The sequence below is a fragment of the Quercus suber genome, unplaced genomic scaffold (genome assembly GCF_002906115.3).
Source record: "Quercus suber isolate HL8 unplaced genomic scaffold, Cork oak 2.0 scaffold_711, whole genome shotgun sequence".
NCBI classification, from domain to species: domain Eukaryota; kingdom Viridiplantae; phylum Streptophyta; class Magnoliopsida; order Fagales; family Fagaceae; genus Quercus; species Quercus suber.
The window spans coordinates 102,653-130,381 of NW_027070152.1; the positions used below are offsets into that span (position 1 = coordinate 102,653).

General features: G+C 31.0%; 3 protein-coding genes across 4 annotated transcripts; all 3 read left to right on the plus strand.

The window, feature by feature from the left end:
* The first annotated feature begins 473 nt into the window (after positions 1–473).
* Positions 474–5,911, plus strand: LOC112023364 (probable polygalacturonase At3g15720). The gene is made up of 9 exons (XM_024055973.1): positions 474–617; positions 742–879; positions 1,711–1,884; positions 2,028–2,048; positions 3,170–3,377; positions 4,374–4,455; positions 4,745–4,853; positions 5,382–5,504; positions 5,654–5,911. Exons 1-9 carry the CDS (start codon positions 474–476, stop codon positions 5,909–5,911), a joined length of 1,257 nt encoding a protein of 418 aa, XP_023911741.1.
* Positions 5,912–10,126: 4,215 nt separating this feature from the next.
* Positions 10,127–15,765, plus strand: LOC112023357 (serine/threonine-protein kinase PBL36). 2 transcript variants are annotated; one of them, XM_065766494.1, is made up of 6 exons: positions 10,127–10,613; positions 11,379–11,788; positions 11,927–12,062; positions 12,913–13,049; positions 13,128–13,251; positions 15,057–15,765. In XM_065766494.1, the coding sequence occupies exons 1-6, from the start codon at positions 10,421–10,423 to the stop codon at positions 15,572–15,574; spliced, it is 1,518 nt and encodes a 505-aa protein (XP_065622566.1). In that variant the 5' UTR covers positions 10,127–10,420; the 3' UTR covers positions 15,575–15,765. The 2 variants fall into 2 exon arrangements, with proteins under 2 accessions (XP_065622566.1, XP_023911736.1); XM_024055968.2 differs by having other exon boundaries at positions 10,128–10,613; positions 11,403–11,788.
* An 8,094-nt stretch (positions 15,766–23,859) lies between these two features.
* LOC112023360 (hypersensitive-induced response protein 1) lies at positions 23,860–27,648 on the plus strand. The gene is made up of 6 exons (XM_024055971.2): positions 23,860–23,975; positions 25,382–25,579; positions 25,933–26,053; positions 26,127–26,218; positions 26,313–26,409; positions 27,015–27,648. The coding sequence occupies exons 2-6, from the start codon at positions 25,391–25,393 to the stop codon at positions 27,374–27,376; spliced, it is 861 nt and encodes a 286-aa protein (XP_023911739.1). The 5' UTR covers positions 23,860–23,975; positions 25,382–25,390; the 3' UTR covers positions 27,377–27,648.
* The last annotated feature ends 81 nt before the right edge of the window (positions 27,649–27,729 follow it).

Genomic DNA, 27,729 nt, shown 5'->3' on the forward strand with positions numbered 1-27,729 from the left:
TAGCGAATCCAAAAAGAAGTGTAATCCTTTTCAAATACAAGTTACGTCATTTAAATTATGTATGCGTTTGGATACTGATGATAATGTTGAGTGTCTATGTTTTGATTTTTATTTTTTTAAAGCACGTTTCTTTTTTTTTAGTGGGTTTTGTACACTGTTTACGAGACTCACAAACTTCTTTTTTCACTAAAAATGGGTCCCACGATATTATTTACATATTTAAAAATTATTTTACTACAATATTTTCATTTTTCAATAAAATAAACGGTATCCAAATACACCTTACACGAAGATAAACCGCGTTTAGTATAATCCGTTTCAAATACAAATTACCCTGTCAGAGTCATAGTAGTAATAATATACTACAAACACTTTAAATATTTAAAGTACGTACTTTCAATTCCCACGTATTTTATTAACTAAACCCTCCACTTTTTTTTTACGTTATTTTTCCTCTAGCTAATAGCATAATCATGGCCAAGTTTCTACTATGTGTTCTTGTTTTTGCTTTATGTTTTGTATCAACACAATCCCGTCCCATCTTCATTGATTCAAGAAAGGTTTATAACGTGGTTGATTATGGAGCTGTAGGAGATGGACTTGTTGATGATACCAAGGTTAGACTAATGGACTTTGCTTATGAGGTTTATGATATGGATAATTATGTTGCATTGTATTGTATTGTATATATTTTTGTGACATTCTCATGTGCTTATTCATGTTCTTTTTTGCTTCTTGAAGGCCTTTATGGATGCTTGGAAAGCTACATGCAAATCTTCAATGTCTTCTCCCACCATGCATGTTCCTCAAGGGATGACTTTTTTGCTTCAGCCCTTGACCTTCAATGGCAATTGCAAATCCAATAATATCACTGTCCAGGTACATATACAAGTACATGTACAACCCTTCTTTTTTAGGTGCATGTTTCTTTATGTATAACTTTTAAAGTCTCACTTTTTCTAAACCTTTTTTTTTTTTTTTTTTTTGAGGAACCACTTTTTCTAAACATTATTGTACTTTTCTCAACTTTAAACATATAATTAAATAAGTCTTTCAGCAAAATAACTAACCTAAACTCGGACTTAGATTGTTCTACTTTACTGTTGTTTACCTAATAGTTCTCAAACTATTTTTTTTTTTTTTGGAAGTGCTTTCTCAAATTTGACAATTAGAAGATGAATATATAATAATAAAGAATAAGGGTGAGAATTTTCAGATTGTAACCGGGTAGGCAAACCCAGGGAAGAAAAATTGAAAAGGTCTTTCGAATCTCTTACAAGTTTCAACTAAACCCCGAAAAACGTGGCAAGGAAATCAAGAAGGCATGGAATGTCTTCTATAATGTAAAATATTTTACATTATTCATAAATAAATAAATATATACATATATTTATTTATTTTACATGTTATTGAAACGTGGGAGGGAAATCGGAATAGAGTCTAGACGAATACATTCTACAATTAAACATTGATATCGTCTAGAATCACAAAGTTCATAGTATTTTATAACACAAGTATATATATAAAATATTTTGATGAATAAGTAAGTCAAACAGATTATTATAATTTTTTTTACTATATAATGAGTGTTGACAATTATTCTTTTCATTGATAAAATGCCCATTATTCAACGATTTAAAAATATTACTTATTGCTTTCAAAAAAAAAAAAATTACTTATTGAGAATTTTTTAAACCTTAATTTATGCAGATTGATGGCACTATAATTGCACCAAGTGATCCTTCTGCATGGAAATGCCCTGATGACAAATGCCTTATATGGATAGAATTCCATGACTTCAAGGGTCTCCTTATCCGTGGATCTGGTACTATCAATGGACAGGGAAAAAAGTGGTGGGATCTGAAATGCAAAGAAAATAAAAGAGTAAGGATATTGAGAATATGGAATATTTGGAAATATGAAGAAAAATAAAATTCTACCTTTTCAAGATAATCATAAATTGAACCTCTAAATATATATGAAGTTTTACGTCTTTCCTAACTTCAATTAAACTTTTCTGATTGCAGATTTGTGGCAGGAAACCAACTGTAAGTATCCTCTAATAATAATATACTAGTATTATATATATACTTAATCGAAATTATATATAAACAAATAAAAACTATATTAATAATTAGTGGGATGCTTGAAATAACTTTAATAAAATTTTAATTATATAGCTTACATTAACAATTATGATGACTCACATGAATTTTTTTTATTTTTTATTTTTTTATTTTTTTATTTTTATAAATTTGACAATGTATAAAACAATACATACATATATTGAGTCTTTTTTTTTTTTTTTTTGAGAAAACATATATTCAGTCTTTATTTTTTTTTTTTTTTTAAGAAAGGATTGAAAGTTTTAGTTGATTTAGAATTTTAAATTTCATAAAACTTAAATAATAGAGTTTTAACTTTTATGTAAAGTTTTACTATTGGTACTTTTGGTGATAAAATTTAAAATTTCTTAAATTTTTATTTTTATAATTCATCATCAATAGATTCAATAATTCTGGAAAATCACAACTTTTAGTATTCAATATTTCTTATATAATATGTGATATGCTAGAATAATGGTTAAATGATTTAATTAATTAATTTCTTTATTTTCAAAATATTCTTAAAAAAATTTTGACATTAAATGTTAGTTTATCAGTTTCTATTATGATTACCCAATGGAAGACCTGTCTTTTCCACATAATTTCTTTTAATGCGTTAAGTTGTCCTTTCCGTTGCTAATTATGTTTGATCTTTCTTTCAATTGCTGTAGGGTTCATTTTTATTTTTTTAATATCTTTATGTAGTTTTTAAAATTATAGGATTTAGGAATTCATTTCTCCGATTTTAAGTTTATTTTCAAGATTTTTTAGTTAAATTAGGATCCCATTAGGTTGGCAATCTGTGAAAAAAAAAATATTATTTTTCACAATAAATTGTTTGAAAATGGTACCTAAAAATTAGTAGGATTTGAAACCGTTAAAACTTAAAACAAATGGGTTCTCTTTTTATTGAATTTCAGAATTTCATATTTTATAGCCCTTGGGAAGATGTAAAAACATGGACATCTTTCCTTCTTTCTTTCTTTTTTTAAATAAAAAATTATTTAATTTTCCTTCTTAATTAACTCCAACCCATTTTCATGCATGATACACTTAATTTGCAGGGTTTTGTAATAGGAGGCTCCAACAATGTACACATTGATGGCCTAACCTTTGAGGACAGTCCACAAATGCACATTGCTTTTGAAAGGTCGGAATGGGTGAAAGCTACTTCTCTCACCATCCAAGCCCCTAAGCATAGCCCTAACACCGATGGAATTCATATCCAACATTCCAAAAACATCATCATACACAACACTAGCATTGGGACCGGTATGAAGCTTCATGGAATCTTTCTTTTTCACATGTACTATCATTGTCCTTTTTTAATTTAAATGCATGAATACTGATCTTCATTTTTACATTTTACATCTATCTTTTGTTGGATAATGATTATATCTACGTTTATATTGAGGACGGGTTAGGAGTACTTTTTGTTTAGGGGGCCTAGTTACACACACACACACACACACACACACACACACATATATATATATATATATATTTTTCTCTAATATGCTAAAAGTATGTCATAATTATAAATATATTATAACTTTGATGTGTGTATATATATATATACTAAAATTTTAGAACTTATTATTTTTAATATTCTTACAAGTTTCATTTTCAATATAAATTACCAAACTATCTACTAAAATGAATAAAACAATTACAATAAATCCAATGAAATTTACACAACTGAACCAAATTTTAGAGCAAATTTTATTAAAAAAAGAAAAAGAAAAAGAAAAAGAAAAGAAGTAATCTGTCTCTATAACCTCTAATATAAACTCTAATTCAATTACTCAGTTACACTTTTAAGATGGTCATTGGGCTTTTTATTTGGGGTCTCCTATTTTTTAGGCCTAACCTTCAATAATTATATATATATATATATGTATGTATGTATCATTTTTAAAGAAAAATTAGTTAACAAGTAGTTCCGTCCATCTTTATAAACATGTGTATATTTAATTTAGTTTATGGGTGCGTTTGGATTAGGCGTTTGTAGAGTAAATGTTGTGTTTGGCGTTTTGGAGCCTAGGTCTCATGCACTATTCATGAAACAGTAGTTCAAGGAAAAACGTAACAAGTGTTATACATAATGTTTTCAGATTTAAAAATTATTTTGCTACTGCATTTTTAATAATAAGTTTTCAATTTTCAGCAAAATAAGTGATATTCAAATAAACCTATATATGTGTAATTTAGTTTGTATCTTTTTTGGTGATAAGGTTTCATGACTAGTATAACTAATAATCAATGCAGGTGATGACTGTATTTCGATTGGTGATGGTTCGTCACACATCAACATCAACAATATTGATTGTGGGCCAGGTCATGGAATAAGGTTAAAAAATTCTTGTGCTTTTATTTAATTTATTTGTTTTTTCATTATATATACGTTTGGATAGAAATAATTTCTCTTGCGTTGGCATGTTTTGCATTTTTTTTTTCAACGCCTTTTTTACTGTTTATGAAATATAAACAGTAAACAGTAATTTGCGTGTAAACAGTTATTTTTTTATTATTATTTTTATTATTTTTAACAAAATAAATAGTATCCAAACGAACACTATATATTTTTATTTTTATATACTTATTTAATTTTTATATTTTTTCTTTATTCCTTTCTTCAGCATTGGAAGTCTGGGTAAGGATGGAAAGCATGAAACAGTAGAGTTTGTTCATGTCAAGGATGTCTCTTTCACGGGAACCACAAATGGAGCTAGAATAAAGACATGGCAGGTAATACATGATCATTACAGATAGAAGTATTATTTAAGTCATAAAAAAAATATTAATGTTAAAAATATTTTTTACTATTGTTTGATGTGGTAAGTTATAATTAGAGTAAATAATCATTTTTATAATACCTTACAATGAACTCAACTTTTTATTACCATTAATCATTCCATATTAATAATTATGAACAAATTGTAAAAAAATAAAAATTTGGACTTATGATTATTTAAGTTATAATAAAAAGATTAATGTTAAAAACATTTAAAAAATTTCATAATTTTGTACTATTGTTTGATGTGGTATAAGTCATAATTAGAGTAATTTTTTTAAAATTTTTTTTTAATATGAATCTACAATTAACACAACTTTTTATTACCATCAATCATAATATGCTATATTAATATTTGTGAACAAATTGTAAAAAATAAATAAATAAACATTTTTGGATTTATTGTAACAAAAATAATGTTTATTTATTTGTTATAATAATCAATATTATAGTTTCCATATTTGTTGCGCTTTTATGCTCAGGGAGGGAAAGGATATGCAAGAAATATAACTTTTGAGCATATCACATCTATTGGTTCAGCTCGTCCTATCATCATTGATCAATATTACTGTGACCACAAGGTTCACAAGCACTGTGGAAATCAAGTAACCTTCTTACTTTTCTTTAGTATACAATTTTGGAGATACTTAGAATTAGGCTTTTACAAAAGATTGAAGGAGAAATTAAAGTTCAAATCAAAATGTAAATCTCATAGTGAGAAAAGTAACATATGGTTTTTCTTTTCTTTTTTCAGGAATCGGCGGTTCGTGTTAGTAATATTGTGTACGATCAAATATATGGGACATCAGATAAAGAAATAGCAGTAGAATTTTCATGTAGCAAGTCAGTTCCATGCGACAACATTATAATGAGGAACATTAGTTTACACTCGACTGAAGATGGAACCCAGACTTCATCTATATGCCAGAATGTTAGAGGACTTAGAAATGGTGATATAATTCCAGATGTACCTTGCCTCAATGAAGCTGAGAATTTACCAATAGTGAATTAAAAAAAGGTCAAATTAACACACATGTACACTATAATGAATTTGCCCATGAAAGTGTATTGGGCATTGTATATACTTTTTTCTAGACTTAGTCATTTATATATAAACTTGAGGAATCGTTTTTCTTCATTCATTATTGAATTGACTTGTTAATGTTATTATTTGATGCAGTTATGTATATATTAGGTCAATGTTATTTATTTTTTATTTTCAAGTTTCAATAATCATATTATAAATTTGATTCCATCTCTTATGGCATGCAAATGCAATGTATATGAATTCATATGTGACTAAAAAAAAGAGTTGGAAATTAAATTAATAGTTTTTTTAATTTTTTTTTATTGCTGAGAAAATAATGGTTATCTAATGGTACATATCTGGGGTGGCTTTCATCTGTTGAAACGTTATATCAGCCGCAAATAAGGGCAGCCTTTTGAAAGGTATAAATGTCAAAGACACATCAATTTGGGCGGCTGTTATCGAACTATTAAAAATTTTTTATTGGTCAGAACTAACTATATTAATTTGATACCTTGAAATAAGTCCACGTCATGTTTTATTTGATATTGACTTACTATCACTTCAAGTTCAACCATTGTTCATACCCTTTTTTTTTTTTTCGTTGAGAAATACCCTAATTTATGATCATGATCATGATCATTCTTGAGCCAAAATCCAAGTGGAATTTTAATTTTAACAATTTAATTATTTATTTTTGAGAATCTAGTGGCATTTTAATTTGGTAACTAGTTTGGCATAACGTTCTCTACTGGGTTCTTGACTTCTTTGTTGTACCATGCTTAGGAGTCTCATTTCTATAGAGCATTTTTCTTTTCTATCAGATTTTCTTTTCAATTTTTTATAACATGAGTGTTATATCATAGTAATTCATCTGACTCTAGTGGTAAGGATTTTATATGAGATGAGAATCTAGGACATTGCCAAAATGAAAATGACCAAAAATTTCGAAATTAAACTATAGTCAAATGACTTTCATACAAGTATAGGATATATTTCTTAATATAAAAGTATGTTTATTTTTTTTTGTATATGGTTTGGAAAAATGATCATTTAGGAAGGGAAGGATAATCTTGAAACGATGAAGGATCACATTAGTGTCTAGTAGTACCACACCACCCCAAAAAAAAGTGTTTTAATCTTTACTTTTAAAGACAATTTCTATTCATGCTTTTGAGGCAAAATTTGAAATTTGGAGTTTTTAAGAAAGAAATTCTACAATTTATTGTTCATTTAAAAATCTATGGGCCATTTGGTATGATAATTTAAGTAACACTTTTCAGTTTTTAAACAATATTTCATATATTTTTACACATTTTTTCACCCACACGTATTTTCAAAAAATACAAACAACATTACCAAACGGTTCCTAGGATTCTAAAATACCATTCTCTATAATTTTCAATCAATTAAAATGCTAAAGAGATATATATTGCAAAAATTCTACTTCTAAAGGCGCAATACTAGTAAAGTGCTTTAAGAGCCTTCTTAAAGTTTTTTTAAAGTAGAAATTGCCAAACATTTAGCAGTTCCACTATGGCTAAAGCTAACATTTGAAGTTTTTTTAAAAAGGCTTTACAATTCACTAATAATGTGTTATAAATTCAAAACTTTAAAACACCGTTTATTGTAATTTGCCAAACATTTAAAATGTTGGAAAAACTTTCTAAGAGTTCTATATCGCAAAAGCTCTAGTGCTCTACCATGTACTAAAGCTCAATTGTTAAAGTTTTACTTCCTTCAACAATTCCAAATAGGCACTAAAAGTAAACTTATATACTCCCTAATTACTTACAAATTATATTTAAAAAAAAAAACATAGATAAGACTGGAAAAGAAGAATCCCCTTAAAGAGAGGGGGTGGACCGTGGACCTAGCTACTGAGGAAAGATGAGAGAATTTTTTTAAATGGTTTGGTTATGTGTATAGGAGAGCCATTAATACACCAATAGGTAAGAAATAATGAGTTTATTCAAGTCAATGGAACAAAAATAGATATAAAAAGATATAATATAAGGACAAAACTTAGGTACAATACCTTTTGTACTATTCCTTAAGTTTTCATTTTAAGATTTAGTCATATGGTTACTTAACTAAAAAATATACTTCTATCTCATAATATAATTGCAAAAAATAATAATGCACCTCAAGTAAGTGTACATATCTTCTAAAAAAAGAAAGTAGGAGTACATATGGGAAGTTGTGATTTATAGAGAATAAAATGGTATATAGCCTATAGCGGGTGAGACAAAAGATTTGAAACCAAAAGAAAATATGATTTTGGATATAATAGAATGGTGTAAAAGAATTCACATGATTGACCCTATTAATTTGTTAGCCTCAAAAGAGAATACATACATTTTTTTAGAAGATAAAAGATAATACAAACTCGATTGTTATTGTTAATGTATATATATATATATATATAAATTAAATAAGGGTCTCGTTGCCCTTAGCGCATAAAAGTTAATTACTTTTTTCTTTCTTCATAAAAAGTTTTGATAGGTATTTTCTAAACTAATATTTTTAGAGTATTATTAACTTTAATAAAATTAGTTTTATTTTTCTCTCTTGTGATACGTGAACATGTCCCCTTGTCCCTCATTTTTGTACTGAGAAGTTACTCGCTTTTCCTCTTCCACGAGGAAGAAATTTGAAATTTTTTGGAGGTTTAATATTCTAGAATAGGAACGACATAATCAAAATCTATGACTTAAACTAATCAATCTTTTCTCGAGTATGACTTGCCCCTCAAAAAGACTTTAATGCAAAGACCATCTCTAACAAATAACAATATGGTACTTTTCAAAGTCTTAGGAAATTCCCAAAGAAAATACTTAGAACCTTTATTTTATTTTATTTTTTAATTTTTTTTATAAGTTGATAATTACAACAGTAGAAAAGGAGGAGTTGCTATTAGATTCTTAACAAAATTACATATTCCAACCTATTAAATATTTTTAAAAAATGGCTAATGTATTTGTCAAATGCATCCTAATCCTAAACCAGTGCTATTTCTAAACGGTTTCTCATATTATTGCAGTTGTCATGGTTTCTTCGCAATTCACATTAATTATTAGAATTAGCACATAAAAAGTTAGGGCTTAAAAAAAACACCATAAGAGCATAAAATTAAACGTTAAAACTAGTTGTGTTTTTGAGATTTTTATATATTAGTCAAATAAACCAAATAATAAACTAAGTGAAACAGGAAAATACTCTTAACTTCGAAAGTGTTTTGTCATCTACATTAAAAAAAGAAAAGAAAAAAGAAAAAATAAAAGCAATGCTTTAATTTTATTTTAAATATATTTGAAAAAGAAATGCTTTTATTTAAAAAAAAAAAAAAACCTTCGAAAGTGACGTTTGAAATAAGTTTCAAAGACCACTAAAAACATTATTTCTTGAAAGGATTAATTAGTTTTTTATTTTTTTTATTTTTTATTTTTTATTTTTTATGTAGGCATGTTAGGGGGAAAAAAAAACCTTTTCACCTCCTCTAAATACTAACTACTTCATATAGCACTTCACAATACTTGATGGGAGTATCAATTGAAATTATTTAGATATAAGGACCAAAGGTTTTAGAAAAAAAAAAAAAAAACAAAAAAAAACAAAACAAAACAAAAAGTGCCTGCAAAAAACAAAAACATTTCACTTTCAGTTCTTTTACTTAACACTTTATTTAGGATCATCTACCCCTCTTGTTAATTTGTTAATTGAATATATAAGAACAAACACAAAGCACGGTTCATGCAGCAAAGTTAAAACTTAAAACTTGGCTTTTGTCCTCTTACTATTGGAGCTTCCTAAAAATATAAATAATACAACTCTATCTCTATCTAATAATTATCTTCTTCTTCTTTTTTTTAATAAAAAAAATGAAGTTTAAGTACGTTAAAGTGATGAAGTGGCATATAATCACTGGTTTAATAGGAATCCAAATCTGTACAAGGTGACCTTCAAAAAAAAGAAAATCTGTACAAGGTGTAAAATATCATACCCTATATTAAAAGAAACAATTTATTGAAGTACTACTTTGGATTTGATGACTTGGGAATATGCCAAAGCTTACTGTTGTCAAAGACAGTGACATCTCTCTTTCTCTCTCTGTCTCTCTCTTGCCCAAACTGCCCGTTTTCCATGTTCCAAACTGCCCAAACTGACCGGTGTTGGAACTCTTTCCCTCTATCTCAAGCACCCTCCTTTACCAGTTTCCATCCCTTCTTTTCTCTCTCTTCTGTGAAGACCCTTTTTTGAGTTTTGACTAAATTTTTCAACTGGGTCTAGGTTGGTTATTTCAGTTATAACCTGTATCTGATATATGTCACATTGTTTTGTGAGTGTTCCATTGGCTTATGTAGGCATTTTTGGTGGGGTTGAGTGATTAGAAATGAGGTTGTTTGAAATGGGTTTTGCATGTGGATTTGATATTTGAAATCTTTTTTTGGTGTTGCGGTATGAGAGTTTGATTATATAAGTATTTTTTTGAAGATGGCTTTGCAGCCTAGTGAAATTAAAGAGGAGGTGGCTTTGGATGTGGGCAAGTCAAAGGGAAGGAATAAGAAAGATGGGGGAGAGGTAGCTGAGTCTGGATGTTGGTGTAGCACTTTCAAGTTCTTTGGCAGCTTATTGTCTTCAAAATCAAAAGTTGATAGCTCCTTGTGTGGCCCTACTGCTCATTCTGGTAATCCCATGTCTCCTTAATTTTTTTTAGTTGGTATATATATACACACAAAATTTCTCTTTGATGAATGTTGCTTCAGGGTTGAAAATAATTTTTTTTTTTTTAAATTTTTTTATTTGCTTTGCTTATTTTGATAGATCAAGTTAAGATGCATGATAAGTTCTTCTGGATGTTGTGGAAATATTGGCTCTTCAGAGCTCTTTGGATCTAAAGATTTATTAATAAAAAACTAAAGCTCCTAAAAACATGTATTTTTCAACTTGTCCATGATTTGCATATTTCTGTTTTTTTATTCATTAATATTTGGGTGTGGGGGGGTTCGAATCTGGATGTTTCCAAAGGAAACACGGGAGGTGCCAGTTGAGCTACAAGGTCTTGGCAAGATTTGCTTATTTCTATGTGATTGAAAAGTGTACAATTTTAATATAAGTATATTGTTTCATCGGCAATGGTATTTGAAACAATCAGGCCATATCATGTAAAAATTATTCATTTTTATGTTTTTCTTTTTGTTTTTCCTTTTGACAATTACATTTGTTTGGTCAAGCAACTGCATTATATTGTGATCAACAACTAGTTAGGCGCATATTTAACTTTCTTTGATTTGGTTGCTTGATTGTAATTGGTTGATCTACCTGTTCCAAATTGATGAAGCAATTAACTTGCATGATGTCAGTCCTATGCTGGTATTATATCACATAGCATACATTATGAGTTTCCCAGAAATTGGTGCTGCAAATTCTAAATCCTGATCATTCATTGAAGTGCATTTGTCCTTTTCTAAATCAGTGGGGAGCAATTTTGTGAATGAGAAAAGCAGAGACCATCCAGTTGCTTCAGTAGAGTCCTCTACAACAACTAGCAATACAGATGGCACTTTTTCTATTTCCAAATTCAGTTCTACATCAACGTCGAAATTAAGTATTTCTTCAACATTAAAATTCAGTGAGGAACTTAAGGTTTCTTCTCAACTGCGGAAGTTCACATTCAATGAGCTAAAGTTGGCCACAAGGAACTTCAGACCTGATAGTATTCTGGGTGAAGGTGGGTTTGGTTGCGTCTTCAAAGGTTGGATTGAGGAGAATGGCACTGGTCCTGCAAAACCTGGTACTGGACTTACGGTTGCAGTCAAGACTCTCAACCATGATGGACATCAGGGTCATAAAGAATGGCTTGTATAAACCCTCTCACATCCATTATTTGTTTCTCTCACTATTTACATATTTGTTTTGCTAAATGGTAGATGGTAGACCACATACAAGAATATTATTTCTTTCATCTCCATTATAACTTTAATTTTTTTTGTGTTGCAGGCTGAAATTGATTTGCTGGGTGACCTCATCCATCCTAATTTGGTTAAATTGATTGGTTTCTCCATTGAAGATGATCAAAGGTTGCTGGTTTATGAGTTTATGCCCCGGGGAAGTTTGGAGAACCATCTTTTCAGAAGTATGGGACAAATACTTTATTTTCTTTAAGAAGTCTTTCTGCATCTTGGATATCTTTGGTTGATCTTAAACTAATCCATTGTGAAAATAGAAAAAAATCTAGAAGTAGTTGACATGAGCAATGAATCGGACATATGAATTCAATTGGAAGTTTGCTTGGAGAAATACCTTGTGTTGTAGTTAAATTTAGTCTTCAGTGGCAGCACTTTGTGATGTAGTTTAGATTTAATTACAAACACAAGTGTGTGATTAAATTTTGGGTGATCATACATTAAAGTATAATACTTGTCTGAGACAAACCAAGTTAAGAACCTCCACTTGCATATTAAATACATGTAAAATGTGTGATCAAATGAAAGAAATGCTTAGTTTGAAGGTTTTGTGACTATCCTAGTAAAAAAGAAGTAATATTGGTAGAAATATATATCTCTTACAACAATTATATGTATGGAACAGTCATCCTTAGATTAAAAAGAAAAACCAGTTGAAGGTCCAACATGTCCACTTACTACTCTGACCGTGTTGAAAAGATCCTGTACTGAGATTTATTATAGGTTTTCTTTTGTTTTGATCTTATGTTAGCCCAAAATCTTTATTATTTGCATAAACAATTACTAAAGGAGGGCAATGAATTGGCTATCTAGAATTTTCTCACTTTGTTAACATGGACACTCTCGGTTATGGCTAGAGTGACACTGGCAATTGTTATTGAATTTGTTTGTGCTGCCATTGAGATCTTGTACATGCTGATGCATTGCATTCATCTTGTGATATATATTTGCTCTTGGGAATTTTTATTTGTATTCCTGATGTTTAATGTAATCCTGCAACAACCATGTTAAATTCTGCAGGGTCCCTGCCTCTTCCTTGGTCTATCAGGATGAAAATTGCACTTGGTGCTGCAAAAGGCCTTACCTTTCTTCATGAAGAGGCTCAAAGACCAATCATATACCGTGATTTCAAAACTTCTAATATTTTATTAGATACGGTATTTGACTAAAATTATGAAATATCATTTTACTCCCTATTGCTATTTTATTCTAAAATATAAAAAATTTATATTTAGGATTACAATGCCAAGCTCTCAGATTTTGGGCTTGCCAAAGATGGTCCAGAGGGAGACAAAACTCATGTATCAACACGAGTTATGGGAACATATGGCTATGCAGCTCCAGAATATGTCTTGACTGGTGAGTGTGATTAAAGTTAGTGGCATGATAATTGTTGGTGCTATTATTTCCTATACTGCAACTACCAGTTGATGTTGTTCAGTGTGTGCAATGCGTGTCTCTAATATGAAGGTCAATAGATATATATGAGATTTTTTTTGTTTTATATTTCTTTTTTCCGGTCTTTCAGAAAAATCATAATAAGTAAATGTTTTGTCAAGCTATTCTATTTGACAATTTTTTTATAATACAAGGACTTGATCCAATTGCAAGAAAAAGGGAGGGAAGAGAAAGAAAGACGAGGGCGGGCATCACTAAATCAATTCAAGATGAAGGTCCTTGGTACACGTTGTTTGTTGATATAGTTTTAATGGATGAAACTGGATGTGATGATAATGTCAAGTTAATAATTTGAAGGGATGCTTTGGAATCAAAAGCCTTTTGGCTATGTAGGAATAAACAGAGACAGTGTACATGGAATGTACGTTTAGTAAAAGTAAAAAAGAAAGATGAAGGGGTTGTAAGTCTTGCTATCTTGGATAAATAATTCATAAGGATGAAGGATTGAAGAGGATGTGAATCATAGGATAAGAGTAGGGTGGATGAAGTGAAGAAGCACGTTATGAATATTGTATGAACATATTCAATTTAAGGGAAAAATCCTATAAGACTATTATAAAACTAGCAATGTTCTATGGTATTGAATGTTGGACTATTAAGAAGTAACATGTTCATAAAATTAGTGTCAAAATGAGAATGTTGAGATGCATAAATGGAAATACAATAAAATATGGGATTCAAAATAAGGAAATTATTCTCTTCATGATGGGGGTGATCCCTGTTGATGGAAAGATGAAGGAGCGTCACTTGAAATAGTTTGGTCATGCGTAGAGAAGATTGATTAATGCATTAGTGAAGAGAGCAAGTTGTTTCATGTCAAGGGAACTAAACAATGTAGGGGAAGACCTAAAATAAAATGAGTAGTAGTAAAAAATGATGCATCAATTAAGGAGGTGACAAAGAGAATGATTTTGGATAGGATAAAATGATGGAAAGAATACATGTGGCCGATCAAGAAGCCTGTTGAGGAGTCATAGCCAACCCTGAAGTTTTAGGACTAAGGTCTGGTTGTCATAGGTATAGGGCTGCAAACACTTAAAAGTATTGTATATGGAAATATTGTAGTATAAGTAGCTGTGGGTTCTCAGACTTGTGTACCAGTGAGTGTTTCATTTCAGGGGGATCTTTGGCTCCGAATGATAGTATGAAGCATGTGAGATTATGTTATATATAAATGTAGAAAGCAGGATTAGCTTGGGAACAAAAAAATGGGAAAAGGGGTTTTGTTAATGAGGATAGAAGAGGTGGGTGAAACTTCCGTGAACTTTGGTAGTTACAGTAATAAGCACAAGCAAATACTAGTGGAGGAGGTGGCATGGTGGCTGGGATGGCACAAATCTTTTGAAGCAAGCAGAATTTCTGTTTATGTATTCTTCTTCATTAAACTAACATATTTTTTTCTTATGTCAAGAGTTCATTACACTGGTACAACACTCAAAAGAATTGTTCTCTTTCACAAAAGGTCTGTTGATTTATAATATATGGCGAGGGGTGCAGTTTTTGAAGGAATTACCTATAGAAGCAGTTCAATTTTTTAGGGTTGCTTTACTTTTTATCTTTTGCTAAGCAAGGGTTAATTTACTTTAGTAAATATAACTTTTATTGCCTTTCAACTTTAATACCTATCTTAAACCTTGTATGAGTCGTAGATTCTCCTTAAAAATATGACCTGATGATGCTTAAATCTGACATGATTATTGGTTTAGGACATCTGTCATCAAAGAGCGATGTGTACAGTTTTGGAGTTGTCCTACTTGAATTATTGACTGGCAGAAGATCCATGGACAAAAAAAGACCAAATGGGGAGCAAAGCCTTGTTGGATGGGCAAGACCGCTTCTTGTAGACAAGAAGAAGTTGTATCAGCTAATAGATCCTCGCCTTGAAGGTCACTTCTCGATCAAAGGTGCAGAGAAAGCTGCCCAGCTTACTGTCCGGTGCCTTGGGCGAGACCCTAAAGCCAGACCTAAGATGGGTGAGGTTGTCGAAGCCCTAAAGCCTCTGCCAAACCTCAAGGATATGGCCAGCTCTTCATCTTTCTTCCAGACCATGCAAGCTGATCGTGCCCGGTCAAAGTCAAATGCTGTACATGGAAATGGATTGCAGGCAGCATCTAGACCAAGGAATGGACAACCAATGAGGAACTTATCAATTATAAATGGTCCTCGTGCTTCTCCAAACCCTCATTCTCTCCAGTCTCCAAAACCAAATGGAAGAGAATCATAGAATTAGTCTGTCTTTTGTATGTTATATATCATTGAAAGAGGTTTTTTTTTTTTTTTTTTTTTTTTTTGGGCACGTCTGTTGTATCTTGTATATGTTGGATTTGTAATTTAGTCAAGCATGGAACCATATTCTTTCTATAAGCCTACTGCAATCAAAATGAGCAAGAGAAATGATAGAAAAATGGTTTCAAATTGGGATTGACAATGCATAATTAGTTGCCAAATAATTTTGGGAAAATTACATTTTGATCCAATAGTTTAGGGGTGTAACAAATTAAACAATGTGGTTTAAAGTGACAAATTAAATTTCATTCCATTTAAGCCGAACTGGTGTCATGAGTTTAATATTGGTAGAGAGTTCAATTTGTAACCTTTTCATTCGCAACCTCAGGTTTAATGTTACCTTTACAATTATAAGGTTTAAACTCCTATATTTTTAAAAATGTAATTTTCCCAATATTTTTTTTTCCTGATTGTAAACAATTCCATGATGATCCTGATTGTCTGTAAAAATCTAAAGACTCTCAATTGGGCTGCTTCAATGTGGACTTCAACTTGCAATACCATATGAAGCCCAAGATGATAAACGAATCCTTTGTCAAAACAGGCTTTGTATGTATGTTTTAAAGGGAAAACTAGTTTTGAAGAATCCTCTTTGGTTATGATACCTTCAGAGTGCAATGCAAGAAATATGAAAAGCAAAATTTCCATTTTTGTCTTGTATTTTCACTATTTTGTTGTTGGGAGGTCACGTTCTAGGAAATTTCTTGGTGCGTGACTTTCAATTATATCTAAATATAAATGCCAAAATCATTTGTGAATATTTTAGTAGCATCACAACAATAATGGCGCACCAGCAGGCTACCCACTCTATCCATTTTGAGGTAGTTTGTTTTGTATCACAATCACCATGATTTAAGCACTGACCAACAAAAGACTTTTTCTTTCTGATGGGTTTATCCCCACATAGTAACTCTTTTGGAAATCAACATTTCACAGTGACATAGTGGGGGATATGTTATGCCATGGCCTGCACTAGTTATTTTCCATGTCTTTCTAATCTCAATTCTAATGATGGTGTTTGAAGTGGAACTTATATGGTGTCAAATAGTCTACAAACTTAGTTTGAGATAATATTTAGGAAGCATTGGGGCTGCGAAGCATGAAAAATCCAGAAGACTAGCTTAGTTTGCATAGGACTTAAGGGACTTTTCCGTAGTGTGTTAGCTTGAGTTTAGTGACTTTAGTCACTATAAGTCACCGTCAGTCCGTCACTCACGCCGAGAAATTTATTCAATATTCCTAGAACACCTTATCTCGCTTGAATGATAGGTGTTATCATAAATTTAATTATTAAAACCCACATAGGGTTTAAGACTCCAAGTAAAAAACAGCTTTCTAATTTTAATCAATAGAGTTATTTCTTTCATTGTAATAGTATTAATGAAGCTCAAATATTAGCCATATAATATATATATATATATATATATATATATATTATAAAAAAAATGTTATATCTACAATATCTTTCACAATTTTTTTTTATCATAAATCCTAAATGGTAGGTTGTTACAAATTGTTATTGGTTGTCAAAAAAGTAATTTAAGTATTGGGTTCAAATTAGAATTAGTAACAACTTAACATCTCAGATTTGTTTTGCAAATGTTGTGAATATAGCACTCCCAAAAAAAACAAAAAAATACAACACAAAAAATTTCACAATATTTTTCACAACAGTTTAGTTGGCAAACTTTTACTAGTTCTTATTTAGGTCCACCACTAACATCATTTTTTTACTTACCACTATTAATCTGTCACATCAATAGGTGTGAAAAGTTTTGTCAAATTTTTTTAAAGTCTATAGACTTTCTCAAAAGATATTCTACTGTGGTTCATGTTAATTACTTAATTATTAATTTTACATTTGAAACAAGATAATATAGTTTAAGTGAAATTAAATTTTTTTAAAAAAAGTTATATTTAAATATATAAAATGCTTTAATTCTCAATTCAGCTTTCGCTTTAGACTCTCAAATGCATCAAGCCATCACCCACAATTATGTAACAACTAGCTTGTAACCCCATGCATATGCATAGATATATTTAAAAGATATACATTAAGATGCATAGTATAATTCTTATATATATATATATAATTTAAATATTATTGATATTCATCATTTTTTTTTTAACTCTTTAAAAAGTTTTGTAAGAATATTATTAGGTAGAAAATGTAAATTGTCCATTTTATTTATTTTTATGTTTATTAATTTTATATTTTTTGGTTTTTGTATGCAATAACACACTTGGATGAATATTTATGATGTTGTCCCACATTTGACTCTAAAATTAAGAAATAAAACTCTCTTTAAAAATAAATAATTTAGAACACATAACGCAAAATTAGACTTCAATTGTAAAATCTAATTGAATTTTCTCTAAATTTTACCTATTAGTTTATAAATAGATTATGTAAGACGGATACTAAATAATTTCTTTCTCCTGCATCATGCCAATCTTAAAAGATAAAACTATGGCATGTATGGCTCATATTTATTGACACTTCAGCAGGAGATGGATTTTTTTTTTTGATGAACAGGAGATGGGCATTGATATGTATCCATCACAGCTAGGGGTGTTTAACCAAACCGCATAAACCGCACAAACCGTAAAAACCGCACCAAAATTGCCCGCAAAATAACATAACCGCACCGCACCACACCGCATGGTGTAGTGCAGTTTGCGGTTTTATAATAAGAAAACCGCACAAACCGCACCGCACCGCACATTCTCTATATATTAGTATATTTAATTATTTTTAATATTAAATATTTTTAATATTAAATATATTATTAATAGTTTAACAACCCTAGTTAAAAAAAAAAAAAATAGTTTGATAATCCTAGCAAGTGTTGAATATTAAATATTTTTAATATTAAATATATTATTAATAGTTTAACAACCCTAGTTAAAAAAAAAAAAAAATAGTTTGATAATCCTAGCAAGTGTTGATTAGAAAAGCCTGCCCAAAATAAAGAAAAACTAGCTCAATAGTTTAAAACTTGGACCAAAACAAAGGGAAAAATTAGTTTTGGGCTGGGTAGAAAAAGCCTAAAATTTGAAAAATATACAAACTTCATCATTCAAACCGCATCTTATACACCGCACCGCATATGTAACCGCAAAAAAGAGGTGTGGTACGGTTATGATTTTAGCTAAACTTTAAACCGCACCGCACCGCACCACACTGCACCACACAAGTAACCGCAAAAATAAGATGCGGTGCAGTTATGGTTTTAGTTAAACCGCACCGCAAAATGCGGTGCTAAAAATGGCCTAAAACCGCACCGCACCGCACCGTGAACTCCCCTAATCACAGCTATTTAATTTTGGTGTCTTGACCCTTGATCTTTACAAAAGATAAGAGTGCCAGATTCTCCTCTTTCATAACAAATATATTTTTCTCACATGATATTGAGAACACAAATATTTCTGACATAATTTTGAATCACCCTCCAGCCAATGTCACAACATGTAGTACATACTTGTTCATTGGACACATTATATGTGGGTTCCAATTAATGGTGATTGTCCATCTTTCTACTCAAAGTGAAAATGGTGGAAGGACTTTACTATGAATTCTTGTCATCATCACCCTCCACTTCTAAGATATTTTTGTTTCATTTTACACATGGATCATTCTATGTTTAAGATGTAGCTTTCATTGATATAAAAATGTATACTATGTCATATCATTTAAGACTTTGATCCACTAAAACTTGTTTCATTAATAAAAATATACTTGAAATTGCATCTAAATATATCCCATTAAATCAAAAAATTGAATAATATTATCCAAGTGTTTAACAAGATAATATTACAACAAAAACAAAAATCTCATAGTATTACACATAGCAAAATAGAGGTAGAGAGTCATGTTGGGTAGAATAAAATAAGCTAATATTGATATGTTTATTTAAATAATAGGATTTTAGGGTATGAAAAATTTACAATTATAACTTTTATCAATACGGGGTGGGGTGGAGCTAAAAAGTATAAACCCATTTCCATCCCCACCCCACCACCTTTACGGGGTGGGAAAAACCCATGCAAGGCGAAGCGGGGAGGGGCGGGTCAAGCGGCGCAAGACAAAATTGCCATCCATGGTCTGAGTACCTGTTATATTTTTGTAGAGTAATGCTTCAATTACAAACTATTTTACAACATTTTTACAAACCATTGATATGACCAACTTCTTATTAGTTTTCATCTAGACCCACTATTAACATCACTTTTTTCATTTACCAATAATCACTCACTACATCAGCAATTTATAAAATATTTTGTAAAAAGGTTTGTATCTCTAGCATTACTCATTCTAGTAACATAAAAGTTAAACAAGCTCTTCTAAAAATTTTCTATAAATATTTATATGTATTTTTTAAAGAAAAATTTAGAAAATTTATTCAGATAGTCAAAGTTAGTGTAGATTAGCTGCTAAAGCAGTAGTAAGAGGGTGATTCCTCTAACCAAATGCCATTCATACGGTTGAAATAATTAAAGAAGAAAATAAACAAAGAATTGTAAAGACTAAGAAAAAGTTGGAAGCAAGAAGGAAAAAAGTACATGAGAAGGAAGATGCACATGATAGGTTGGAATAAAATAGTCAAGTCCAAAGATGAAGGCTAAAAATATAGCTTTGTTATCTAAGCTGAATTGGAGGATGTATCATGAACAGGATGCTTTGTGGAAAAAGGTTATACTAAAAAAATATTGTGCTAACTCAAACGTAAGGTCAAGAGATCCTGAAAAACTTTCCTCTTCCCCTAATTGGAAAGCCATCAGTTTGGGTTTCCCTACCTTTAGAAAAGGGATTGCTTGGGGGATTGGTAATGGATCCAGGGTGAGTGTATGGATGGACAATTGGATTAATGGTGATTCATTACATGGTATGATTGAATGTCCTATTAGGCAGGAGGAGCTAAATTTGAGGGTCTCGGACTTGTGTTGTTGTCATAAGTGGAAGTGGGATCTTATTTCTTTCGACTTACCACAGGCCATCAAAGAAAAAATTAAGGCAATTCCAATCCAAATGCATGGGAGTGGGAGAGACATGATGATGTGGAAATTCTTCAAGAATGGAGAATTCACTACAAATTCAGCTTACAAACTTGCAAATCAAAGTGAAGAAATGTCACACAGTTCAATGGGCAGTGGATTTGGAAATTGGACATTCTACCAAAAATTATAAATTTTCTTTGGCTGTGTTTACATGGTAGCATCCCAGTTAAGGAAGTGTTAGCGGGTAGGGGTATCAATTGTGATAAGTTCTACCCAATATGTAGAGAATAGAATGAGTCCATTATTCATATACTTCGTGATTGTGTTTATGCTCATGATTTGTGGTGAAAATTGGAGGTTCCTCCAACGCACGTTGCTTCCTTTACTAATGGTCTTAAGGCTTGGTTAAAGACCAACTGTTTGAGTGTAGTGTTGCATAAAGGATTCATTCCTAGGTGCACGTTATTCCTTTATACTGTTTGGTCCTTGTGGAAAAATAGAAACTTTATTGTGTTTGAAAATTCTGTTCCAAATCCAACACTTGATAAGGTGTGCTTAAGTCAAGATAAGAAATTTCATTTTTGAGTCAACAAGGTTAAGCAAGTAACTCCCAAGATTGCTATTCCTATTAAATGGTCCAACCCTCTTTTGGGTTGGCTCAAGCTCAACACTGATGGAGCTTTATTGGGGAACCCAGGTAAGGCAGGCGGTGGAGGGTTGATTCGAGACAGTGAAGGGAGATGGATTAGGGGGTATTCAAGGTCTATTAGGCACATGACAAGTGCGATGGCGAATTATGGGCACTGAGAGATGGTTTAAACCTTGCTATTCAATTGGGTATTGGATGTTTGGAAGTATAGCAAGATTCACATAGGTTCGGGTAGCTCATGTGTATAGAGAAGTGAACAGGTGTGTTGATCTTTTGGCCAAGAAAGGTTGCTGTATGAGGGAGGATTTTGTTATTTTTGAAGTTTCCCCCTCCATTGAATTAGATAGACTTCTTATATTTGATGTGAATGGGCTATACTGTTATAGGCAGGTAGCCACTACTTTGGCTTTTGTGGCCAGTTTGTAAGTTCTTTTGTTGTTAATATATCTAGCCTTCTAACCAAAAAAAAGAATTACATGATTTGACTTAATAACCTATGTTCATAGATGGAGTCCTTGGAAGCTATATGTCTTTACTATATGATCAAGCATGATACAAAGAATCCCAATAGAGTATATTATAAGGAAAAAGTTAACCAATGTCATAAGAATATTAGTTTAAAGAATGTTTTAAAAAAAATTTTTTATGGGAAAAAAAAATGAATTTGACTTTTTGACAGTTTTTTATATTTCTTATAAAAGCGGTATTAAAATTTTTCTATATTAGTCTATTAACAATTGCCCTAAGGACACCTATTAACTGGACCCTACATATATAATAAACCATCCATAAATATATCTTCAACGCTCCCCCCAAACTGGATTGGATGGATGATGGATCGGGCACTATTTGAAATGAATTTGTGAAGGTTGGATCCACAAATATACCCATACATAAATATATCTTTCAACAAACCATCACAACCCATAAGCAGCGATGAGCACTTCCCAACAATAACATCTATCATTAACCACAGTATTGCATCTTCTGTTAAGTTTGATTGATGTGCAAACAGCCATAAGGATACAAATTACAAAGAAAAGTTATAGAGATTATGGTATAAATTTCATATATTCAATCAAAATTATTGTCATTATTTAAAGTTGAAAATGTGCACAGCTCATTCTTTAAAAAAATCATTCATTTTTCTTGGTCCAGAAGCAACCCTTATTTTTTATCATTATAGTTAGGATACCACCAAGTAGTACCAAATTTAGCCAAGCCTTGGGAATTAGGATAGGAGACTATGTACAACCAAGATAATAATCAAATGCTCAATGAAGTTTGAACACACTTGTTAACATGGACACTCACAAACACAAACACAAATAAGCATCTTCAAAAGTAATGATTATATAATGTATCAAATATATGCATCCTCCACTTATCCAAATATTTTCCTTAAAAGAGGAAAAAACCCAAATATCTTAATCACATAATTTTTAGAAAACTGATTTGAAAAAAGAAAAAAAAAAAAAACCCTTTTAATCCATTATATAGTAATTCAAATTATTGTTCATATTCGTGCTTTTAATGACCTTATATATGGTAATTTACATAAATTAAAGAAAAGTGTTATGTTCATAATATTTTCACAACATATTCAAAACAAATCTTAGGTGGTAGGTTGTTACAAGTTTTTTAATTTGAATCCACTATTTAAATTACTTTCTTGCCCACAAATAATAGCACAACTTATTATCTAGAATTTATTGTGAAAATGTTGTGGACGTAACATTTCTTTTAATTAAAAGATGAAATAGTTAATAATTTAAAATACACCTAAAAAATGATTTGATATAATAAGTTGAAGAATATTCCTTTAAATCAGTTCACGAAAAAAAATTCAAATTAATTTAGAGAAAACTCAATACATATACGATTAAAAAAAAGTAATAGTACTTTATAGCATAAAATTTTTATGAAGAACATCATCATAACCGTATGTCATACCATAACTTACAAAGTATTGTAAAGGAACCATAATTTAGAAGGCTAATATGTCAAATTAAAAACATTGTTATTTTGATTTTCACCTAAGAAAACAAAAAAAATTCATTTAGTTTTCTTTACCAAGCTATACAACCCAAAAAAAAAAAAAAAAAATTCCAAGCTATTTTCAGGAATGTAAGAACTTTAACTAAGAATCACTAAAATTAATTTACGCGTAAACAATAGCCATAAGAACCCAAAAATAAAAAGAAAACAAGCTAATTATTGTTACATACTGACTTAAGTTTACTTGAAATTATAAGTTACAAAAGTAAAAACACGATTTCAGTTATAATAATAATGTAATGAAATCGTGTTTCACGATGCTTGTATCCCGTACACACGGCGTGTAACTAATAGTCTATTACCAGTAGTGAAAAACCAAAAACAAAACAAATTAACAAAAGAAATTACCACTTCAAAGTGGTGGTCCCTACGGAAACAAATATTAACCCAAAATAGTGTGACCCCCCGAGTGATTAAACGAACGAAAACGAGAGAAGAAAACAGAGAACCGTTAATTCTCTCTCTGTCTCTGTCTCTGTGTGTGAGCTCTGCTCCTATTTATATATCCAGAATTGGGAATCGTAATAAATTAAGCGTGACACATCAAAATTCACAGCTCTTGTGAATATCTATATCTCTGTGTCATCTTCATTTTCCTTTCCTATTTTCGCTGCTTTCCTGTATTCTCTGCAAGGTATATATATGTCTCTCTCTTCAATTCTATTTCATTTTCGCGTTTGGTTGCTGAGAAAATATTTGGGAAATTTTTGTTTTCAAATTTCATTACTCTGTTACTTTTTAAATTTATTTTGGTTATCTCTCTCTGTGATTTTCCTTTTTCGTTTTCGTGTTTTTCGTTGACACTTGACTTCTCTTCAATTTAGTTTCATTTTCGTGTTTGGTTGCTGAGAAAATTATAGGATAATCTTAGAGAAAACTCAGAATAGTCACTTCATTTTTTGCACCTGTTCTTAAATTTCGCTTCTATTATTATTATTTTGCTATTATGAGTATGCGGTATTGGTTTCTGTTTGGTTTAGTGAGAAAAGAAGAGGAAGAGAAAAATAAAGGAAATTGAGTAGGAGTTTCCTCTTTTGTTGTTTGTGTTTTGTATTTTTTGAATAGGAAGTTGTTATTATTATGTATGCTTGAGGTTTTGATAGGCTTTGATTTGTTTATTTATTATTATTTTCCTACACTTTCTTCTGAACCAAACAAAGTTTTAGGGTTTGAATAATGAAATTTTTGGTTTAAAATGCGAGGAAATAGGTGTATTTAACCAGAAACTAAACTGAAGTAGTTCAATTTATTTTTTATTTTTTATTTTTTTGGGGTGAATCTGTTATTTGGTTGCTGAGAAAGCAGAGGAAAAGAAATGACAGCTGAACCAAGGTCTTATGTGAACTTTTGCTATTTGTTTTCAGAGAATGAAAATTTTAAAAGTCTCTTTAGAGTTATTGTTGTGTTAAGATACTGAGAGTGAGTGAAGTTTTTCTTTGCTTTTTAAGAAATAAAGTTATGATTTTATTTTGTAAATGTTAGTACACTCACTGTTTGGTTGCTCAGAAAACGGTGGAATAGAAAAGATAAGATAAGAAAAGAAAATTTTGACTTTAATAATATGCGTTGTTGTTTTGTATTCAATTATTGAGAATAGTAAACTTTGTAAAGCCAATTAGATATCGGTTGCTTATGTTTCACGTTTTGGTTGCTTCCTTTTCTCTTTCCTTCAATCAATCAGAGGCTAAAGCTTGAAGGGTGCTTTAAAAAAAAGAAAAAAAGAGGAAAAGTATAAATAAAAATTTCTTTGTACCCATTGTTAAAGTTATCATCTAGTTGTTGGAATTAGATTAGTTTCTTTGTACCCATTGTTTTGATAGCCAACAGACTATGCATTCCTTATCTAATTTGAAGAAAGAGTATAACTAAAAATTTCATCTGAAGCTAAGACTTAAGTAAATTTGAGATAAGATTAGGTTTTCGACATCTCAGAAAGTTAGAAAAGTTTTGTTGATCACTTCTATGGTCAAAGAGTGTGAGATTGGATTAGTGCTCTTTTTATTTATGAATTTTAACTTTTTTCATTAATCTTACTTGCAGAATTTAAGTATGGGTCAAGCATTCGGTTGTCTTCAGGTGGACCAGTCAAATGTGATTATCAGGGAACATTTTGGAAAGTTTGATGATGTGCTGGAGCCAGGGTGTCACTGCCTGCCTTGGTGTCTTGGATACCAGGTGGCTGGTGGACTCTCATTGCGTGTGCAACAACTTGATGTTCGATGTGAAACAAAAACGAAGGTGTTCATCATCTTTACTTTCAATTTCCTAAATGATTCGATTTGAATCCCATTGTCAGTTGTATATTTTGTTCTTTATAGCCTTTGATCAAATCTAAGTTTCATCTTCTATAAGGGACTGTGAAATTGAAAAATACAAAATGGGAAGTAATAGTTTTGTCCAAATTCGGAACTATTTTGTCTTTACAATTTAGATTTGAATTTAGTTGATGTCTCTCTCTCATCTTATTCTTCATTTTCAAAAAAAGTTTGTGACTTCTAGAAAAGGGGACATATAATATGTAAATTATTTTAATTTTGAGTAATTTAATCTAGTTCATTGTGATCAGTTGGCCAATAATGTTTACTTTTCAGGACAATGTCTTTGTCACTGTGGTTGCATCTGTTCAATATCGTGCTGTGGCTGACAAAGCATCTGATGCTTTCTATAGGCTCACCAATACCAGGGAGCAGATCCAATCCTATGTGTTTGATGGTCTGTAAGACTCTCTCTAGTGCTTCAGTACTTTCATTTTCACTTGCACAGCTAATATGTTTCATTTCTTCAGTTATCAGGGCAAGTGTGCCGAAATTGAACTTGGATGCTGTCTTTGAGCAGAAGAATGACATAGCAAAATCTGTGGAAGACGAGCTGGAAAAGGTAAGTTAATCTTCTATTCTTAAAAAAGAGGGATTGGATTGTTGTGGCTAAGATGTTTTCAGAACTCACAACAGCTTTCTTTTATACTTTACAGGCCATGTCCACTTATGGGTATGAAATCGTCCAAACACTAATTGTGGATATTGAGCCTGATCCCCATGTGAAAAGAGCAATGAACGAGATAAATGCAGGTAACATATGTTTCAATTAGTTGCACCACTATAAAGGATAAAAATTATTGTATTTCTATACATGTCCTTTCTTGGACTTTTTTGTTTTCCACGATTACAAGCCTGGATATGTATGACAGGTGCATTTTCGCACTGGCACGTTTGCTTGCATTTTTTTTTTCTTTCCATTATTACTTTATATCACCTTTGAAGCTTGTTTTTATCACTGAAAACACCCTTGACTTAAGGTAGTTTGCTTTATAATTTGATCATGTATAGTATTTTGAAAAATTGTTAAGTTGCTTTTTAATGATAAAAGGAGAAAACTTAGATTGAGTTCCTTAGGTATTGTACCTTAAATTTCCCAATTAAATACAACTATGTGAATGTATTGACTAATGCAGCACAAAGTTGTCATCTTTCTCCAAAGAAAAGTGTTAAATTGCGAAACCTAAAGTACAATACTCAAGGAATTATAATTAAGTGTTACCCATGATAAAATACTCTTGGATTCCAAATAATTTGGAATTCTCTCTCTTTTTTTTTTTTTTTGGTTATAGATCCTCGTGTTTAATTATGGTAGTGGCTTAATCCTTGTGTAATGCATTTTACTATTGTTACAACAGCTGCTAGAATGAGGGTGGCAGCAAATGACAAGGCAGAGGCAGACAAAATCTTGCAGATCAAGAAAGCTGAGGGAGAAGCAGAATCAAAGTACTTGTCAGGGCTTGGAATAGCTCGCCAGCGCCAGGCCATTGTTGATGGGCTGAGGGACAGTGTACTTGCCTTCTCTGAGAATGTGCCTGGAACAACTGCCAAGGATGTCATGGACATGGTGCTGGTTACCCAGTACTTTGACACAATGAAGGAGATCGGGGCATCCTCAAAGTCCTCGTCTGTGTTCATCCCACATGGCCCAGGAGCAGTCAGAGATGTTGCTTCACAGATCCGAGAGGGTCTTCTTCAAGCTCAGTCTCTCAAGAGTTGAAGACAAATATAAGCTTGGCTTGGGATTTTACCTACGAACTCCATATCAAAAAATATAAGCTTGGCTTGTGATTTTTTACCTACGAAGAGTACACCAATATAAGTTTGATGGATTAACTTGATGTGTGTTTTGCTAGATTTGTATTTTACTGCTACTTATAGCAAGACCTTTTATAATGCTTATGTTTTAAATTTGTCCTCTTTGATAACATATCATTGAGGAGGAGGTGTATAATTATGTTAATGGTTGAAGGATATTGTTGTTTTCTACTATTTAAATTGTAGCTTTCTTACTATAAGTCTCATTGCAAAATGGGTTAGTCTTATCATTTACATACAAGGGTGACAAATGCT